Source organism: Lotus japonicus, chromosome 2 (assembly GCF_012489685.1).
Source record: "Lotus japonicus ecotype B-129 chromosome 2, LjGifu_v1.2".
Classification (NCBI taxonomy): Eukaryota; Viridiplantae; Streptophyta; class Magnoliopsida; order Fabales; family Fabaceae; genus Lotus; species Lotus japonicus.
Genome location: NC_080042.1, coordinates 53424837 through 53438304, shown reverse-complemented (window position 1 = coordinate 53438304; position 13468 = coordinate 53424837). Strand labels below are relative to the sequence as shown.

Genomic DNA, 13468 nt, shown 5'->3' with positions numbered 1-13468 from the left:
ATGATATTCTTTTTAATTCAGGGTCAATCAGTGAAGAGAAGGTGGTAGAATTAATTAAATTCCGTTCGTGGAAATGGCGAAGATGCAAAAGAAAGGGATTTAGCTGCTCCTCATATGATTGGTATGCAAATACGAGAATGTGCTTGGGGGTGGGAACAACCTGGTAGCTTTGTTCTCAGGCCAGGACTGTACCCCTGCATCAACTGAATTATCTAAGGAAAGGCTGGGCCAATTGCTCTGGACAGCTCAGTATACCTCTCAGATTGGTTCTGTCTCAAATCTTATTGTTGTGAAGTAAGAAGGCGTGGCTTTCATTTGGAGGATTGAAGGGTGGGATCATTTTATCTGTTATTGTTGGTCTGATAGAGAAGGCTCTCTGCAGTCTTGCTTTGGCTTCTCTAGTTTAGTGGATCTGTCAAGAGCATGGCATATATAATGCCTCTAGCAGCTCGCATTACTCTTTTTTAGTGCTTTTTATTTTCCCCTGTTTTCTTGTATCTTTTTCCTAGCACCACTGGTGCTTTCCATTTCTTTATTATATATATATATATATATATAAATTTGGCATTCCCAAAAAAAAAAACTCAAACTAATATTATGGTGATCATAAAACTGAGCCACTTGAAAAATGGACCGATTCCATATATTTAGGGCTGAATACAGGGTGAAAGAGCTTATGGGAGCTTATCAACTATATAAAGCCTTTTGGTCCTTGAAATCAAACCGAAATGATATTTAATGTAAGTAATTTCCTTTACAGAGTAAACTTTTAATGTTGTTTAGGCTCTCAAATCAATTTTGCCCATCAAATCATCAAGTGCTTATCTAACATGATTTTCAAACAGCCAACATTTGCATTTCTTCCATGCCAACCAGTACCCTTTGGCATTTTATTGTACCCTGTAATCTTTGAGGATCGTCTGTTTTCAATTCCCTAACTGGTCCATATAGTTTTGGTATATTTTGAATTTTTAGATGAAAGATGGGACTTGATCGATACTGCAGGCAGTGAAACTCGTATGGACACTGATGGATATTAAAAAACTTGTCGCTCGGATTTAGCTATGGAAAATATTGAAACTTGAGACATTGGATCAATGAAGAGAATGTCATAATGTCACTAGCCCATCTTTTTTAAATATCCCTAAAATATTTTTAAGACGTGTAAACTTTACAAGGTTTCAGAAACTAGTAATACATTTGGAAAACTAATTTCAGAAATGTAATTTTTTTGGCCATTAGAATGAAGCGGGGATACGTTTACCACTAAGTGCAAGCATATGAAACAAGAAAGTTAGTCACTACTATCAGCAGTTGATACCTTGGTTTTAGCAAAAAAAAAAACAAATTGCATGCAATTTTGAATTCTAGAAATTTTATCTCAGATGAAAGTTGCATTTCTCAACTAATTTCATAAATGTAATTTTTTACATTCCTGAAATTAGTTTTAAGGAATGTGCTATTTTTCACATAGTTGAGAATAGTTTCCGGTAATTGAAAATATTCTACTTGAATTATATTTTTCTCTATACCACAACTTTCATTTTTGAAATAAGGAATTTCCGAAATACAAACGATATTTTAGGGCCCGTTTGCTTTACCTGTTTACTACTCTCATTTTAAAAAATAGAAAGTAAAGCTGAAAACATGTTTGCTTGATATTTAGAACATATGATTAAAACAGGAAAATAGAAAAGAAGTTTTCATTTTTCAGTGAAAATGAAAACGAGTTGTCATCATCATTGCCACTACCACTATCCTGCCACTGCCACCACCATCTTCACCGTTACCACAACCTATGTCCTCATCGCCACAGCCGTAGTCACCGCTACCATGATCATTGTCATTGCCTCCACAATGCCGCCATCGCCTCTGTCGTCATTTTCACCACCGTCACCTCCACTTCCTCTGCCGCCACCAGAGAGGTGAAAGGCGGTGCCGGTGGCGATGGAGGTTGCGAATGTGGTGGTTCTGTTAGCACTGATGGTGGTGGTAGTGGCGGTGGTTGTCGAGGTAGAGGTGATGATGGTGACAAATGTGACAATGGTAGTAGCATCTTTGGTGGTGGCAGTGACAATGGTTGTGATGAGGGCGACAACAACAACTGCAATGGTAGTGATAAAACAGAAAGTCAAAACAAATATGTTTTCTAAATTCTAAAAATTTGAAAATGAAGACTATTTTTGGAAATTAAAATAGAAAATGAAAACAAAATATGCACTTAACATAAAACATAAGCCATAACTCATAAATCAAATGCTCATTAAAAAATATTAAAAACAGTCTTAAATGAGTTCTTTTGTCCCTAATGTTTCTGTCATATTTGGACTATCATCTAATACTTATCCGTCCGATCTCAATTCTAAATTCTTACAAATAGATTTGTTTGATTTTGATCTCCGCTTTATAATATCACACTTTTTATTGGTGATATGACAAATAAAGAATCACATTGACATTGTTACGCGTATAGAGTAATTATATATGGTACAATTATTTTTAAATCAAATCTATGGCAAGTTTTTTTCTTTCAAAAATATTCTCGCAATCAGCAGTTATGGTATGATAGTATGATACTAATTTCCGACGCTCACTATATCAAATTTAACTTGCCTTGAGAGAATGGAGTCCCTTACTGTACAGTGATACTTCAACATTTAACATTTAGTGAATACTTTGAAGAGTGGGAGTGGTGACATGGCCCCTGTTAGCTACATCAACTCAACATATAACGTTGTGATACTATACAATGGGACTAAAGCTAAAGTTATTTCTAAAAGCAGTGACCAAAATCACAATAAACAAATGTCAGGGACCAAAACAAATTATTATAAGCCTTAACATTTAACAAAATCTTCCTTCCTTCTTTCTTTCCAGTGGAACAATGTTCATTCTGAGGTTGATGAGGTTTCCCTTTCTTCCTAATCCCTCTTTTCTTCGTTCCTTTCACTCTCACTCTCACTCTCACTCTCACTCTCACTCTCGCTTTCATTCTTCCTTTCACAATCCTGGTGATGCCATCTCACACTTCAATCGCTTACTCCGAATGTGTCCTACTACCCCTTCCATCGTTGAATTTAACAAGATTTTAACTTCCCTTGTTAAGACCAAGAAGCATTACTCCACCGCTATCTCGCTTTCTCACCAGATGGAGTTCACTGGAATCAAGCCAAGCCTTGTTACTATGAACATCTTGATCAATTGCTACTGCCACCTAGGTCAAATCAATTCTGCTTTTTCTGTACTCGCCAGAATTCTCAAGAGTGGTTATCAGCCTGATACCATCACCTTCACTACTCTTATCAAAGGTCTCTGTCTTAGTGGCAAGGTTCAGCGAGCCCTCCAATTTCATGACGATGTGATAGCACAGGGATTTCGGTTGGATCAAGTCAGTTACGGAACCTTGATCAATGGGCTATGTAAAATAGGGGAAACCAGAGCTGCTTTGGAGTTGCTTAGGCGGATTCAAGGGCGAGGGATTAAACCTGATGTGGTAATGTACAGCACAATCATCGATAGCCTGTGTAAAGATAAACTTGTAAGTCATGCTTGCAATTTATATTCTGAAATGCTTGCCAAGGGAATATCTCCTAATGTAGTCACGTACAGTGCTTTAATATATGGCTTTTGCATTGTTGGTCAATTGAAACAAGCAAATGCTTTGTTACATGAAATGCCAACGAAAAACATAGACCCGGATGTTTATACTTTTAGTATATTGGTCGATGCTTTATGTAAGGAAGGGAAGGTGAAAGAAGCTAAAAATGTGTTAGCTGTGATGATTAAACAAGGTCTGAAACCTGATGTTGTTACTTATAGTTCCTTGATGGATGGATACTGCTTAGTTAATGAAGTGAGTAAAGCCCGGGATGTATTCAATGCTATGGCTCGGTGGGGAGTGACTCCTAATGTTCAGAGCTACTCTATTATGATTAATGGATTGTGTAAGATTAAAATGGTGGATGAAGCCTTGAATCTCCTTGCAGAAATGGATTGCAAAAAGATTATTCCTAATACAGTGACCTACAGTTCTCTTATTGATGGTTTATGCAAAACGGGGAGAGTCTCTCATGCTTGGGAGCTTCTTGATGAGATGCATGTGAAGGGTCAACCAGCCAATATAATCACCTATAATTCTTTATTGGATGCTTTATGCAAGAGCCATCATGTTGACAAAGCAATTGCATTGATCAAGAAAATTAAAGACCAGGGTGTTCAGCCAGATTTATGCACATACAATATACTTATGGATGGACTATGCAAAGCTGGAAGACTTAAGGATGCGCAAGAGATTTTTCATGATCTTTTGATAAAAGGCTATCATATAACTGTCCATACATATACTGTTATGATCAATGGACTTTGTAAAGAAGGCTTGTTTGATGAAGCGTTGGCCTTGCTGTCAAAAATGGAAATTGAGGGTTGTACTCCTAATGCTATAACTTTTGAATCTATTATCCGTTCACTCTTTGAAAAAGGTGAGAATGACAAGGCTGAGAAACTTCTTCGTGAAATGATTGCTAGAGGTCTACTGGAAAAAATTTAGATACACATGGAAAAGGATGATGGACTACACAATGGGCTCACTTTCTCCATAGCTAAAAACCATGTGTTCTTACTTGTCAGGTACATTTTGATATTGTAACAATAACAATGATTGATTTGTTCATTATGAGTATTGATATAACTATCCTTTTGGTAAGAGAAGCTTTGTTGCAGTGGTTGGAGTTGCTTTAGTGTGACTAGGAGGCCACATATTCAATAGAACCAACCAATCCCAAATGCAATGTAAGGAGGCTGCCTATATAGACGCACAAATAGCCATCATTGTTTTTCCTCAATGTACTGTCAATGTACATCTACTTTAAGAGGTTTTTTTCAGTCAGTGCTCATTGTTAATGCTTCTGATTGAAAACAAAGCTCAAACAGGCATGATTATTTGGAACCAGACATGATTATAGTTGATTTTATTCGCCAAATTAGATACTAGAAGTTAGAACTTGATATTTCTTTTGCAGTATATTTCTTGTATATATTTTAAAGAATGGGAACAAAAAAGTAAACATGAAGTTTATTGTTTTAGTAATAGTGTCGACTATTGACTGATGAAAAAAGTGCTGCCATCATCTAATGTAAATCCTGATGCAGCTATACCAGCTCTCATATGGTGCATAAAGATTGTTCATTCAAATCACACAATTCAATGGTAAAATTAATTTGGAGGGAGGTTCTAATTAATTTATTATATCCATAAAATACGTCCCGTACCAGGTTTTCATTAAGACCAAACTGACAGTTTGGCGATAGTGAAAATAAGCCATTTGGAAATGGATTAGATTCCATATATTTGTACTTTTTAACGGTATCTGAATCAGAATTTGTAGCATTATGCATTTTGTCCCTTTTCTTTTTTTACCTGTTTTAAACTTGCTATTTTCTTACTAAGCTGCATAAGAGTATATCAGAATCACTGGCTGAAGCTTCCTTCCTTCCACTATACTTATGATAATTAGCAAGTAAATTTAAGTTCTTGACTTGGAGGGCCTAGATGGCTTATTATTGCATGGATTGGCAGCATTTGTTCTAAAAAGAAGGATCTTCCAGAGATATGCTCTTAAATCTTTAGCCATTGGTAACTAATCCAATGATTACTATTACAAAATATATGTGCCCTGTTTCTTGTATAATGTATTGTTGTGAATTTCAGAAGCTCTGCTATAAAGATAGATATCTTCTATTCGCTTCATGCTTGGCTCATGCTTTGGTAATTAATTCAGCTGCTCTCTATCATACTCCTGAATCATATTATTCACATTTTTCATCATTGCATACCTATAATGAAAACAAAAGTTGCAATTTTACACAAATGACCCTTGCCATTTTCTGTTTAACTGCAAAGTCAGATTGCTCATGTTACTTTTTCTCATGAAGCAATTATATGACCAAATACACACTTAGTAAATATGGTTTTATCTGAAACATATGAAAAGAACCATTAAAATTGGTTAAATTTTGTATTTAATCATTATAAGGTATTGATAGTTGTTCACAAATGTTTCCCCCCACCCCCGCTCATTATGCTTCTTCAACTTACATTTATTTAGCTTGAATTAAAAGTAAAGATTTCTGCTTCTTTTATTTTTTGGTTTTGGATATTGTTTTCTGATTTCCGGTTTTTGGTCATGGTTATTCCTCTTTATCATGGTCTTTAGCACTGATTTAGATTTTTCATTTGTTCTTGTTTGTCAATGCTCCCAAATCATGTATGCCTCATTGGGCCTTGATGTCGACTAGACTTCAAGAGGTATTACGTTGAGAGTTTGAAAGGAAATGAATTCTGATTGTTTGGTTGTGTACAATAGTGTAACAAATATAGTAGAGAGGGAGTAAACAGGAAGTTATACTGGAGGCTAGCTCTAATAAATACTAATAAAGTAGTATTTACCATAAAATAGTGAAGCATGTTGCTTTTGGTAACAGGTTTCAGTTGTTTCCATGGCAATAATTCTCGCCATCTAATTTCTCCAAGATCGCATGCACTGAGAAAGTCATCAGAACTGAAGTAGACACAACTCCTGGTGACATTCTCTCCGCCGAAGCCGCGGCCCCGTGGTCGTCCTAGGAAAAATCATTCGGTGAAGAGTGGTTCTGATGTACCTCTTGTAGGCCTCGAGGGCGTCCTAAGAAATCAGAGAGCTTGGAAAGTTCAGGTATGCCTCCTCCCGTCGCCGCTCCTGCTCCCTCTTCTGGAGGCTACTTTACTCGCGCTACAAAGGCCTGGTTATTGGGAAAATCTGTGGGTTCTGTTTCCGGGAAGCGATAAGGAGGCTATTCGTGGTTTGGCAGAGGAGCTTAGAGAGAATTGGCCTGTTGGCTTGTAGGCGTTTAGTGCCTGGCTCTTGGGTTTTGTTTTTGGTTTTGGGGCTCTTGTGGGTGCTTAGTGGTGGGGTAGGTTTTTTGGCTTGAGCTTGTCTTGTTTTCTTGCTGTTGTGTTTTCTTTGTTCTTTGGGGTTGGTTTTGCGCCTTTCTTTTTTCTTTCCTTCCTTTGTGGGATTGTTCTTTCCTTTGAATTTGGATAAATCCTTTTTGCTCTCAAAAAAAAAAAAAAACTCCTGGTGACATAAGGAGAATTAGAAATGTGAAAAAGGGTTTGAGCTACAAATCTGCCAACTAGTCTTACTTCACCCCTGTTAGAATTTCAACAGTCAGAGAATAAGAGACTAAGAAAGCATTTGGTAGAAACAGATAAGCTCATCTCAAATGTATATGATGTGTTTCTTTTTTTTGTTTATAATTGGAAGATTACAGCTCTAGTTCTGATGCGTCAAAATGAAATATTAACCGATAGAAAAGTCCACTCTCAAGATGTTTATGCTAGGTACCCAAAGCTTTATATGGTAGTTTTTTGTTTTTTGTTTGTTTCAGATCATGGTAGCTACTAGCTTTATTTTCCCTCATCTGGTCCAACGATTTTTGTGCTTCCTATGCTTTCACATTGTTCACGTAATTTTTTTTTCTTAGTTTAATTGATAGAAGTTCCAAATCTTTGCTCATTCATGTGATTTATATCCTTGAATTTTATGTTTGTTCAGCGTCCATTACATGGTGTCCTTATTTTTTAATATATAATGAACATTTGTTCCACTTGTGCTCCATGTTCTGAAATCTCGGTCATTTGCATTGGTTACATCTTTTTATATCTGTAAAAATATAGAATACCATCTCTTAAAAATAGAGCTGCTGCACTTTTATAATGAACAACTTGTTTAACTATTGCTTGGAATGAGGGTGGAGGACTGAGCTGTGTGTGACTGTCGCTATAATGAAAGTATAATGCAGGGTTTATGCAGGGTATTGTGGTTTGTATTGGCTGAAATTTGTTTGATTTTTATGGTATTGTGTCTGAATTGTCTACTGTAATGGAAGTATAATGCAGGGTTTATGCAGAGTATTTTGGGATGTATTGGCTGAAATGTGGTTGATTATCTGGTATGTGTTATGCCTGAACTGTGCTGCTGATTTTTGTGCGTTTGGATATAAGAGTGGAGAGAGTTTGCTGGTTTTGTGGAATGTTTTCAATGGTTTAATGGGTGCTTGGTTTTGGAGACTTGGTTCAGTAGAGAGTGGGGTGTGATTGTGTGACAGATTTTAAAATACTTAACAAAAGCCAAGGATTTAATGTTATGAATTTTTGGGGACCAAATGCTGGTGCATATGATTTTATGGAGGCAAGGTTGTTAGTGGATGTGGATGGATGAAGGTGTGGGAATTTTCTGTCATTCAATTCTTGCTTGTCGTGGTGTTAAGAAAGCAGGTTGGATTTGTCCCAGTGGCACTACGTTGGTAATTGATTTGGTTTTTGAAGGAATGATGGTCTATTGGATTGGGTTATGTAGTGGGGAGGGTTTTTGTCTAGCTGCTGTGTTATGGCAGTAGACTGGTTTACATACTGGTTTAGTCCAATTTAGTTTGTTTTTTGGTTTTGTATCTTTGGAGGATATTATGGGGTTTATGGTTGTGGATTACATTTCATTGACACACTTGAGAATGTGGTACTCTTTTTCCTTCACTAGGTTTTCTCCCAAAGGGTTTTCCTAGTAAGGTTTTATTGAGGCTCATTCTCAAGTTTGGCCTTTTTTGGAGTGGTGAGATGTGGTCTTCTTTACTTTCATGGGAGGCTTGTTCTCATGTTAGCTGTTATCTCATTCAATAAAGATTTCTCTTTGCTGTAAAAAAAAACTATTGCGTGGAATGAAATTTGGCAATGTTCTCAGCACTTAACCACATAAAGTCTTACAACATGCCGAAAATGAGATTGAATGACTATTTTAATATATTGTCACCCGTAATTCCGTTTTGTAATTTTCTCAACTGTGTTTCTGAATCAGAAGTGACTAGCTTGCTGAGATTGTAGTTGTTTCTTAGATGGGATGGCTAGACAATGGAGGCAAGAATCATGCTGTTAGAGCAACAATATTACCGCCACTACATGGTGAACTCATCACAACAAGTCGACTGTTTTATGATTTTCATTGTAGAGATTAAGGACCTCTCTTTCTTCATTTTGTTTGGAGAGGAAATGGACGTTTTAGAGGTATCTTTGCTTGCAATCCTTAGTGAAGGGGATTTCTTCCCCAAGTATAGTATGAATAGTAGTAAGGTCTTTTTTTTTTTTTTTTTTTTGATAAAAAGTAGGTTTAAATACTCTGCAGGTCCCTGAAATTGTATGGCGTGTGAAAATAGGTCCCTTAATTTTTTTTCCCGATTTGGGATCCCTGGAATTATTTTTTTAATCTAAATAAGTCTTTACTCGTGTTATCAGCCTATGTGTCACAAATTTTACCCTGTCATCGTGTCCATGTGGCTTTTTATATTTATTTTTATTTCCACGTGGCTTTTATAATTTTTAAGTCATATATATATTTTTCTTTAAATTTTCTATTTTTCACATCCACATTATTAACACTAATAACCCTAAATGAATCACTAACACTTTTTTTTTAGGCAAAATGAATGAATTAAAAGTAGCAAAAAGGGTGCTACATCCCAACTGTACAAGAGATCAACAAAAAAGAAAGAAACAGATTTACAACAGAACACCCACATCAATGAACGAGGCAAAGCCCAACAGGAAAAGAAACAAAAGACCTCAGCGATTCTGCAGAGCCAAACAGCAACCCGTGTGCAGATGAAAAACAGCAGCAAAGCAGTGCTACAATGTTCAAACCCAGAACCTTAACCACCGCCACCTTCAACCCTCGATCTCCTGCGAATCACTCATCATTTGGAGAAACCAACACCACCATTGCACTCCCCTCATCGTCCGCAACAAAACCCCTCAACCAATTTGTCGTTCCGCTGCCCTTCGCCGTGAGCCGCCGCCGGAGGCGATTTCCGGCGAGCCCACCGACCTGCAACTGCGTCTCTCACGATTTCCCTTTCTCTCTCTTTCTCAAGTGTGGTCAGGGTTTGATAATAATATCTAAAGGTAGAGAGGGTGAAGGTTGTGGGTTTTGTGACAGTTGTTGTTGCTGTTGGTGAAGGTTGTGGGTTGGTTTTCATGTTGTTGTTGGTGTTCATGTTGGTTGTGGATGAAGGGAGAGAGGGGGCTGGTGTTGTTGGGTTGTTGGGTTTATGGATTGGGGGAGATGCAGGGGAGAGGGAGAAACTGGATTTCTGGGTTGGTGTTCATGTTGGTTGTGGATGAATGATGAAGATAAAAAGGGTGAAGGTGATGAAGATGAATAAGAATTACATAGTGAATAGTAATTTGTTTTCTTCTGATTTATTTGTTAGGTATTAGGGATTATGGATTAATTTTAAGATATATTTGTTAATTATAATTGATCAACACATGTGTAATAAAAGAAAAATAAACAATCTACGTGGAATTGATGATTGTGCCAAATTCGAGCCATATAAGCATATAACACGGGTATGGACTTATTTAGATTAAAAAACAAATTCCAGGGATCCCAAGTTAGAAAAAAAAAATTCAGGGACTTATTTTCATACAGCATACAATTTCAGAGACCTCTAGAGTATTTAAGCCTAAAAAGTATAGTAGTAAGGTAGATCCAACGTTTATTTCTTTTTTAATCTTGTCAGAATTGATGATTATTAGGGATTCTTACTTCTATTATGTATAATAAATTTTGATCTTGTTTGTAAGAGGTTTTCAACAACCTATTTAAGTTTATGCTATAAAATAAGCGCTTATCGAAATAGCTTAAGCCCTGTATAAGCTCTTTTTAGCTTATTTTAATAAGCTCATAATTATAGCTTATGCGTAGCTTATTTAGACCTGTTAATGAGATCCTCTTTTTGAACCCAGATGGCTCCTTATATTCCAAACCGCATCATTATTTTTCCACCTAAAATTAGAAGCCCTGCTTAACAGAGAGAAGAACCAGTTGTATCTGTAGCAGAGAGTTGCCTTCCCATGCTCTTGTTGCGCACCTCCTTCCTCTCCTTCGGCGACACGCCTCCTTCCCACAGCTCTAGCCATGCGCCCCTTCCTCTCTCTGGCCGCGCCTCTTTGCGTATACGCCTCTTTGCGTACCCGCATTTGTTTGTTGCTCAAGGTCGGTGAATGATTTAAAATTCGAGGACGAATTTTTAATAAGGGGGGAAGAATGAAACGCACCGTATTAGTAAGTTAGGAAAAAAAAAAGTCGGTTTGTATTAGAAGGAAGACATGTGGGTAAAATACCCATTTCATGAGAATTAATTAACTAAGCGATTAAGAACCGGTTACGACCCAACATGAGCTAAGCGAACATGCAATGCATCATCTTCTATTTCTAAACTACGAAATTAAGAAAACCTAAGTCAGAAGTAGAGATGAAGAAAACTAATTAGAGTGAATTCTACATTAAGCACTATACCTCAAGAGCGCGATATACTTTGCAAAGGAATTCGTTCCAAGGAATTTAGTCTTCCATGGATAGGGGGAAATCAGCAATAATATTGGAGGAAGTAGGGAATAAAAGCATAAACCCTAGCAGAACCCTAATTATTACTGAAAAACTCGAAATATATTGTATAATTAGCAGAAGGTAGAAGGTAATTGTTTGTCTCAGCACAAATCCTTAAATAGGAGCTGAGATCACAAATCCTAATCAAAATCAAATCCTAAAAGATAAAAATAAATCCTAAAGATAGAATCCTAAATTAACAAACTTAAATAAGTTTGAAACCTAAAGATAATTTATTCCGAAATTAAATCCTAATATAATCTAAAATACAATCTTCACTTGTCCTGATGGCCTTAACTTCCACCCATTTAGAAACATAATCAATAGCCAGAAAAATATAATAAAAACCAAATGAAACAGGAAAAGGACCCATAAAATCGATACCCCCGGACATCAAAGACCTCACAAAATAGCATAGGTTGTTGAGGCACCTCTTTTCTCCAAGTAATGGTACCACTTGCTCTCTGACACTTCTCACATGTGCTACAAATCCTTGCCGCATCTTTGAAGATGGTGGGCCAATAAAATCCAGAACCAAGAACCTTGCGTGTTGTCCTTTGGGGTCCAAAGTGACCACCCACTGCAGAAGCGTGGCAAAACTGAAGGGCTGACTCGATCTGATGATCTGGAATGCACCTTCTAATCACCTGGTCAGTACAAAACTTCCACAAGTAGGGTCATCCCAAAAATAATACTTAGCATCACTCTTAAGTTTATCAATTTGAGCTCTAGATGCAAATGGAGGAACAACAGATGCAACCAATTGATGAGATGTACTCCATTGACAATGCAGTTGATGATTCTGTTAAATAGTTCAATGGCATGCTTCGGACCCGTCCTCGTCCACCAATTCGAGCGTTTGCAAAGGTTATAAGTTCCCTCATTAAGACGAATCAATACCTCACTGCTCTTTCCCTTTGGAAAGAGATGAAGTTAACTGGTATTAAGCCAGACTTAATCGCTTACAACATCTTAATCAATTGGTGCGGCTATCTAGGTTAGATCAAACGTGTTCTTGTTGGGTTGGGAAAGATTTTTACGATGGGTCATCAACCAAATACCTTCACTTAAAGTACCATTATAAAAGGCCTCTTTCTTGATGGTGAGGTTCAGAGAGCTCTGGGGTTTCATGATATTGTGGTGGGAGTCGGATTTCACTTCAATGTTGTCACCTACTCAACCTTGATCCATGGATTATGTATGAAGGATGAATCCAGAGATGCTCTCAAGCTGATGAGATGCGTTGAACATCATTATGTTCCACTCACTATGGTAATGTACACTTCCATCATTGATAGTTATGGCAAGGACTGGCTTTTAACTAATGCTTTACACATGTATCATGAAATGATTTCAACGAATCCATGCCCTTTGTAAAGAGGATTTCCTCGATGAATCATTGGGATTATTTTCAGAAATGGAAGTCAGGGATTGCCTTCCCGATGCTATAACTTTCGATATTATTATTCGCACCCTACTAGATAAAGGAGAAAAAGTTAAGGCGGCTGAGTTTATTCACATTATGAATGAGAGATTTGGTATATTGACTAGGTAAGAGCTTGTTCAAAAACTAAGCCACATGCCAAACATCATTCCGGTTAGCTCTTAGATTTGATTATTGACATGAACCGTTTAATATTCTATTATGCTCTATTCGATTTCACTGTTTTTCTTCTTCTTTGAGTTGATTATAGAAGCCTCTGTTAAATTGTGTAGATGTTGTAGGATGACGCGCTTACCACTACGCCAAAACCAATTGGTGTTAGTGAGGGCGCAACGTTATTTCTTATAGCGTAGCAGACAGCGCCCCGTTTCGAATGCTACCTGCAGGCAGGATGCTGGCCCACCTGGACCCAACAATCCCCCCCCAGCACCTGCCAGCCAAACTAGCTGCACAGCATGCCTTCCGTGGGATTCGAACACGGGACCTGGCTCTGATACCACTTGTAGGATGACGCGCTTACCACTACGCCAAAACCAATTGGTGTTAG

General features: G+C 37.4%; 1 protein-coding gene across 1 annotated transcript; it reads left to right on the top strand.

Annotated features, from left to right (window-relative positions):
- Positions 1-2737: 2737 nt before the first annotated feature.
- On the top strand, positions 2738-10062 carry LOC130738330 (putative pentatricopeptide repeat-containing protein At1g12700, mitochondrial). Its single transcript, XM_057590298.1, has 2 exons — positions 2738-4626; positions 4709-10062. Exon 1 carries the CDS (start codon positions 2885-2887, stop codon positions 4544-4546), a length of 1662 nt encoding a protein of 553 aa, XP_057446281.1. The 5' UTR covers positions 2738-2884; the 3' UTR covers positions 4547-4626; positions 4709-10062.
- The last annotated feature ends 3406 nt before the right edge of the window (positions 10063-13468 follow it).

What these genes read in the sequence shown, in the direction of transcription:
- LOC130738330 (XM_057590298.1), top strand. Translation starts at nt 2,885, where the DNA reads ATGTTCATTCTGAGGTTGATGAGGTTTCCCTTTCTTCCTAATCCCTCT.